Here is an 8,188-nt window from a genome sequence, read left to right as displayed (position 1 = left end):
TTATAGATGAAGGAGCAGTTTGATACGAGGACACTTTTCTTGATGTGAAGCAATTGCATATGCATTAAAAGGATTTACACCAAGCCCATGGCAGGCAAGTCTGGTATTTCAGAAAAGACAGACATGACCAAGAATATTTCTTTTTATTGCTCTGGTACCTGAGCTGAAGAAGCACCACACCAAGTATGTGGTGTCAGAGGTTATGGTATGGCACCTAAAATTAGAATTTTATATGTTTGTGATCAGTTGCTGTTTTTGAAAAAGCTTTTTAACACAATGATTATGGCAAAGGTAACCTGGAAATAATGCAAACCGCATAAGCTAGACTCCGAAGCATTACTACTGAGAACAAAACCAGGCCCCCCTCACAGGTGGCACCTCGTTTCTCATCGACTGTGTAAGCATTCCGGCTCGAACAGTGTATTGTCCTAAGCATAGAGAAAAAAAGATGAAGAATTAACTGTGGTAGCTGGCATGTGGATGATTGGAGCTCCACCACCGTACCACCGTTAATTCGAAAATTTCTAGTTCCTTGTATACAAAATTCACATTGACATCAGAAGTTGCGGTACAAGTGTGGTACATGAACATTTGCACCAAGATTTGCTGACCCAAAAATTGTATTCTATGTATGACAATTTTGTCGGATATGACCAAGGTACTTCTGCAAATTTTGTTTCTATGCTATACATTTACATTTATATTTCACGTTTTTGTTTGTTCAAATTATGTATGCGTTTGCGTGCATCTTTTTTATGCAAAACTGCACGTAGGTGTCAACGGTGCACCCTTATGTAGGCTTATGGGCTGCTTAGGTGCACCGGAAAAGTACAATAAATAAATAAATACTGAAATCATGACACAAGCTAAATAGTGCACAGGGAGCATTTTATTGCAGATAAAAATTCTGCATTACCATAAGGTGCAGCACGAGTGTGGTCAGTGAAGATGACTGCTGGGCATGTGCAGCTGCTTGTCTCTTAACAGCCTGCAGACAAATTACAAAAAAGAGGCTAATGCTTACAAATACATACATTTTTAAACAGCATGTTAGAGAAAGTGCATAGAACAATATAATATCAGTGGTGTGGTGAACAGTAGTGTATGGCACATGCCTGTTTTTACCTTCTCTCATAACTTTCATGCAGTACTGGAAAAGCAAGAATGCGAGACTTTGGAGAGACGTTTAGCTTATGCGAGCACCTTCCTAACCAAGTAATTGCTCAGACCAACGCACTTATGCTGTGGGGTTTCCAGTACAGCACGTAACCTATGAGACCGGCAGTCCTCAGCAATGTGCATTTAGCTTGATCTAATTACTTTGCAGTAAACCGGCCTGCTCCGTCGATCACATGAAAAAAGGAAAAGGGACAAGCTGGTGGAAATCGGTCACTTCTAAACCCAACAGGTCAGAAAAGGAAAAGGAGAGAAAACACAAGACTGCTGCATTCGTCTTCCTTTCTGCTACAGCTGTGTGTCATAGCTGATTTCCAATGACAAGCTAACTGCTGTTCCCATCAATGCACCCGGTGCTGTGTAAGTCCAGCTCTTCAGCAATGCGTTGAGCGAGCAACAAGGGATGTGAGCTCGAGCTGCTCTGGATGTAACTGAATAAAGCAAGGATGAAGAAAATCCACGGTTCTCTACACAATGCTTGCCAGCCAATTTTGGACGTTGACTGCACTTCTCTAAAACTAAGGAATTTATGCTTCACTCCAGCAGTATGTGGAATGCAACCAGCTGCTCTTGCTGAGTAGACGATAGGTACTAAACAGTGCAGTTGGGGGCAGTTCAGGCCCTCGCCATACAGGTAGTGGTTGACCTGATGACTGGGGCACGGCTAACAACATTACACAGTTTCAGTAGCACGCACACGTGGTTTGTGGGTGATGTCATGTCAGTAGGTGCCGTGGTGGTGGCCACTACTCGGTACATGTCGGATGCGGTTAATGGCAGAGGCTGCTCATATTTCCACGCGCGTCTGTGAGCAAGTGTGCCTGTAGCCAAATAGTTATCATGCTTAGCTCCCACGCAAAGGGACGAGGTATGACGTCTGGCCGCGCAAGCACCTTCTTGTTGTTTCTGTAAATGTCGCGTTCTGGTAAATTCAAGAACCCGGTTGCTTGTTCGATCTATATCTCCCTCAGAAATCTCGGCGCGTGTCTAGGCGCCGAGATTTCTGAGGGAGATATAGATGTAGTGCATAGAGTCCAGTCAAAGGACAAAGGGAAGCCGAATGTGGTGGTAAAGTTTTCCTCGCGCACAGTACGTGACAAGTTTTTGTGTGCGGCCAGGAAAACGAAACTCAACACAAGTCTTCTATGCTTCTCGGCAAACGACCCACTGTACGTAAATGAACACCTTTGTGTTGAGAATAAGATTTTGCTAAGTAAGGCTCGCCAGGAGAGGCGAGACAAGAACTGGAAATTTGTTTGGGTGAGACAGGGCAAGATTTTCATGCGGAAGTGTGAAAACTCTCCTGTGCTGCATGTTACGTGTGAAGGGGACCTTGCGAGAGTTGTGTAGTTGTCATAATGCTAGCGCCTTGATCTGTGTTCTTAGGATCATTATGCCTTACACTTTCCAACAGGTTGACAATTTAATGCTAAACCGTGATTCTTTTTCTTTGTTTCATAGCAATGTACGCAGTCTAAGAAAAAATCTAAATCAACTACTTGCATGTATTTCACGGTACCAACAAGCATATGATATAATTGCTGTAAGTGAAACATGGCTTCAAAATACTGAAACGGCTCTTATACCCGGGTATATATTTTCCTCCCTTCCACGGGTCGCACGTACAAGGGGAGGTGGCGTTGCATTCTTTGTGAAAGAGGACATTGTCTTTGAAGTTGTACATACTGCCTCTATCAGTGATGAACATATTGAAGCACTTTTTATTAAACATCCTTGTAGTCTAATAATTGGAGTAGTGTACCGTCCTCCAAGCACCGCACTGACACCTTTCTTAGACAAATTCGGATCGGATCTTGTACAAATAACTCATAAGCATACCGGCCACATTGTAATCCTTGGAGATCTTAATATTGACCTGGCATGGGATACGCACAATGATTATACTCTACTTCTCGAACCCTTTAGCTTACACAATATTATACGTGAACCCACTCGTATTACCAGTACTTCGAGTACGTTGATTGATCACGCGCTTTGTAACCTCGATAGCGGTGTGTGTGCCGGAGTTTACTCTGATCCAATAGCGGACCATCTGCCTATTTTTGTTGTTTTGCAAAACCAGTCGTCCGTAAATGCGAATCTTTGTCCTAAAATACGCACCAAGGTAAACTATGTCCTACTTCGAAGTATATTAGAAAAAAATGTTTATGCTTTGTATAATCATGACACCAACAATGAATATCAAAACTTTGTTCATACTCTTAAAAACGCAGCAATTCAGAGCGCTGAAAGTAGGACAAACAGCAGATATGGAGAGCCGGTCTGCCCTTAAATGAAGAGTCACATTTTAGGCGTACTGAAAAAGAAAGACAGCTGGTATCGTAAATGGAAACAAAACAAAAGCAACAAATATTATCTAGGACAATTTAAGCGATTAAGAAACGCATCTGTTTCTCTTATGCGGAAAAGGAAACGACAATATTACTCCTCTCTTATCGAACAAGCCGACGGGAATGCACAAACGATTTGGGATATAGGTAATCACGCAATCGGCCTTCGCTCAGATCGACGTGTGCAACCCGAACTAGCCAACCAGGAAATGGTAGACAATTTTAATGACTACTTTACGAACATAGGTCCTCTCCTACCAGCACAGTTGCCACATGTGATAGTTTCCACGAGGTTAACGGCTTCGGTTGTTAATACCTTTGTCATACAGGAAATTGAGATGGCTGAAATTACGTCTACAGTTAGAAGTCTTCGAGTAAACAAATCGACCGGGCTCGATGCCGTTCCAGTAAAATTAATAAGAGATAATATAGACATTTTAGGCGTTCATTTTCTACACTTGTTTAATCATTCATTGGAAAGCGCAATATATCCCGATGAGCTCAAAATAGCAGGGATTGTGCCCATTTTTAAAGAGGGAGATACTTCCGAGCCGTCTAGTTATTGACCAATATCAGTATTAAGTGTAATTAATACAATTTTTGAAAAAATAATTTGTAAACACATTCAGGAATTTATAAGTACAATATTCTCTGCCCTAGTCAGCACGGATTTAGGCCGAACAGATCTACCTCTTCCGCTGTACTCGTGTTAACTCAGCTTCTTAATAAGGCTCTTCATGAAAATAAAATTGCTGTGGTTGTTTATTTGGATATAAGTAAGGCTTTCCATACAGTTAATCACAAAATACTATTGAACAAGCTTCATGAGTACGGTTTTAGGGGAAAGATATTAGAGTTATTTCAAAGTTATCTTTCTAAACGAACACAATGTGTAACGATTAATAATTTTATCTGTACACCACAAACAGTGCTTACAGGGGTACTACAAGGCTCTGTTTTTGGGCCCATTCTTTTTTCTCTCTACGTCAATGATTTTTCTTCTGTTTTATGTCAGTCTGAAGCACTCATGTATGCAGACGATACGGCATTAGTTTTTGTCGGGGACACAATAAGTGAACTACAAGGTAAAATAAATGAAGAATTAACAAGGGTCTTAACGTGGTTCACTAGTAACCAACTCACACTTAACATTAAAAAAACTAAGTACACTGTGTTTCACTCTAGGAGAAGGCAAACAAATTCTGAAGAACTAGCTATATACTTAGATAACGTGCAGTTGCTGCATGTTTCCTGTTACAAATATTTCGGTGTCTTGTTTGAAACCGATATGCATTGGAAGAATCAAATTAAAAACATCAGCACAAAACTTGCACACGGATGCTCAAAAAGTCAAATTGGACGTTTGAGTGATTTATACAGCTTAAGGTTGGTCTGCCAGTAGGGGCGACACTGGTTTACACTGTAGATGAGCAATTTAGCCAGTGCAGTACAACCGCTAGCCTGGGGTCTTTAACGTGCACCACGCAGTAGTGATACACGACCGCACGCCGGTACGATGCTCATCCAGATCGAAACGGGCAGGGGTGGGGCTCGAACCCAGGATCCCTGGGTTCGGCAGCGCGAGCTTTCGCTCCACGCGCGTCGAGCTGGGTGTGCGCTTCAGCCCACTCGGCCACCGATCCCCCCTCACACGGATGCTACAGACTACTAAAGGCTCGGGAGTTTTTTAATTCGTCTATACTGCGCATTCTATACTTTGCATTTGTACATAGTCACTTGAATTACTGTATAGAGTCTTGGGGCGGAACATACACCACGTATTTAGAGCCACTCAGTCGATTGCAGAAAAGGGCTATGAGACTCATTACTTATTCTAGATATACCGAACCAAGTGGTCCTCTATTTCGATCAGTTGGTGTGTTGCCACTAGACCTCTATACAACTTCAAAATAGCTGAAACAGTCTTTAAAATAATAAAAACTAACGACCCACTCCCATTACTGATATTTAAATTACCATTACGGAATACGAGAGCTGCAACTAATAATCTGTTTAATTTGCCATCTTGTCGAAGTGTTTATGAAGAAAGGCTTATTGAATTCAACGGCGCCCTGGTATGGAATGATATCCCTACCGACATCAAATGTAAACCCAATATATTGCCATCCTTAAAGAAGTATTTAATTAAATTGCGAGCCAATGAATAAGTTCAATATCGTGCCCTATATATTTTTTTCAATTATTATGTATGTTGTTTTGTGAATACTTTGATGTGTGCGTACATTTGTTTTGTTTGCCTGCCGCATTGTAAAGGTTATTTCTAATGTTGGACCCGCGACTAGCCTCCACGGCTATGGGTCCAAGCAACGATTGTGTATTTAAAAAAAGAATAATAAAAGAAAGAAAGAAAGTCCGAATGTTATATGCGCCGAACCTTCATCGCCGATTGTTGCAGACACCCACATATATGAGGGCGAGGTAATACAGAGTCTCGCTTTTGCGCTCGATCGTGCTACTCCGCTTTGATGCCTGCGAAGCTACCTCTTTGTATTTTTGTTTTGGCACAAGTTCAACAAATTAAATTTTTAGATTTTGTTCATTCGTCACCTCATCATCTGTCATTCGTGACATTTTGGTAGACGTGCGGGGCATTAACAAAAAGGTACATACGCGGCCAGGCATCGAACCTTGGACCTTTGCAAGGAAGGCAAACATGATAATCACTCCGCCACAAGCGCGCCTGCTCGTAGACGTGCGTAGCAATATGTGCTAGCACAGGAACTTGGGCTAGGCCTAGGCAGAAGTTTAAACCGTCACGTGATCACAACAAAGTTTGCCCGTGTTTGTCCAGTTCAGTACGCAGAAAACATAGCTCTGTTTGGTGACAAGACCCACCTGCTACTTACACTTAACAGGACTAAGACAGATTGTGATTTCTGGCCAAAGATGGAGGACTTGAATACCCGAGTGCAAATGTTTAAGAAAAATATGCAAAAGTGCATGACGATAATTTTGCCGATTTTTATAAGCAAAATTATCGCCCAGCTAGGTGCGTCCTGCTCCAACAGCCCTTTGCCTCAAATATTTTTAGAAGTGGACGTTTTCTATAAATACCAGACGTCAATTTTGGAATTGGTGAGCCAGTTTGGTCTTAGTGTCATTCCCTTGTCACTTTAGAGTGGTGGGTAGCTGTGGTGTTCCAGAGAATGTTTGGTGGAAGCAGGCCACTGTTGAAAAAGGGATAACCGGAGCCACAGCTTTTTTGCGAACAGACACTTAGTCTCATTCATTTTTCTGCTGTCTTGTTCGACACAAAACTCAAGTAACCATTTGTGGATTGTCTCTGCACCATGTGTACACCTATGTTTTTGTGAGTCTTGCTGAGGTGTCACGTTGCTAGAAACACGGTTGGACCTACAGCCACCTTGGGAGCTACCGACCAGGCACATTGATGTTTATGACAGCTTCTTTCACCTTCCTCATATACATGCGCAGCGCAGATAGTGGTCACAGTTTTATGCATTTGCTGAGATGGACACAAAAACTGTCACTTTGGGCCCCTGGAGCCAGCACAGTTCACCATGATCACAGTGTAGCAAAGCTGCAACCACCAACCATCAGTGGCCATCAGCATGAGACTACCGACGGCACTCGTGCATAATACATGTTAATGACGCGACATAGGTGCAAACCACGTATCACGCAGATGAATCCAGACTGGTTTTTTTATACCTGCCATTTGGTGGTGATGGAGCTGCCACCTGTGCTGGGTCCTCACTAGCACCTTTGGTCATATCAGATGAGTGCTTCATAATCCATTTAACACACAAGTTTACGTACAACAAATTGACAGCCTTTCTGGTTACCCATTTTCTACACTTTAGAATTCAGGTATCGGAGTGTCTCATGCGCAGGTCTAGAAAAATTAACTCGTGAGCTTGAGCGCTACGATCCGAGCTTTTGAAGAAACATTACGAGACAGCATACTCGTGCAAAGTCAATAATTCCAAAAACAACACGGTGTCTGTTGACTTCTGCCTCAAAATTACAGCGCGAGCTCCCAGCAGCAATTTCGCTGCGCACGGCAACGCTACGCTAAAACCGCCTATAGCGATTCCCAGCACTTACCAAAACTGCAGCCAAGATGCCGTGTGCCGACGGACGAGGCGCGTCCGCTCTCGAAATCATGCGCCTTCTTCCGTGTCTTTCCGAGGAATCTTTCTCATTGGGGCCAGGATTCTCTCCTACAACTCGAGTTCAGCTACGATACTTGGTTCACGTTCAACGTTTGAAAAAGCCCGACTGGAGAGCAAAACTTCCAAAAGTGTGGCAAGTCTCCGTACAGACACACGAGCACTTAACGCGCGACATCCACCGTCGGCATTGACGATTCATCACAATCGCGATGCAGCTCACAGATTGCGATCATCTAAATTGTTGCACTTATGTAAAAAGACATGAGCGATGCGACCTAAAGTTGACAGAGGTAATTATATTTAAACTGTACCGAAGTCTACATTCTCAGAAGTTAAAAATGTTGCTTTTACACGACCGTCCGATGCAGCGTTGATCATTTCCCTATAGGGACATTTTTTGGATACAAATCCCGATGAAGTTTAAACTCAATCGCCACTCCCCGTCGACGTCACCAACGAGACGCAATGAAGTTCCCTGCCAGATGGGTTCGCCAGCGATGGAGA

At 42.8% G+C, this 8,188-nt stretch overlaps 1 protein-coding gene across 1 annotated transcript; it reads left to right on the top strand.

Moving 5' to 3' along the window:
* Window positions 1-4,540: 4,540 nt before the first annotated feature.
* Window positions 4,541-5,402, top strand: LOC120843438 (the record flags this gene model as incomplete). The annotated part of the gene is made up of 2 exons (XM_040214810.1): window positions 4,541-4,858; window positions 5,176-5,402. Coding segments are annotated over exons 1-2 (531 nt in total), but the record flags the coding sequence as incomplete, so codon positions are not given.
* Between the last annotated feature and the right edge of the window lie 2,786 nt (window positions 5,403-8,188).

Source organism: Ixodes scapularis, unplaced genomic scaffold, assembly GCF_016920785.2.
Source record: "Ixodes scapularis isolate PalLabHiFi unplaced genomic scaffold, ASM1692078v2 PGA_scaffold3__209_contigs__length_174095766, whole genome shotgun sequence".
Classification (NCBI taxonomy): domain Eukaryota; kingdom Metazoa; phylum Arthropoda; class Arachnida; order Ixodida; family Ixodidae; genus Ixodes; species Ixodes scapularis.
Note: the sequence above shows the minus strand (reverse complement) of the source record. Positions and strands in the feature narration are given on the sequence as shown.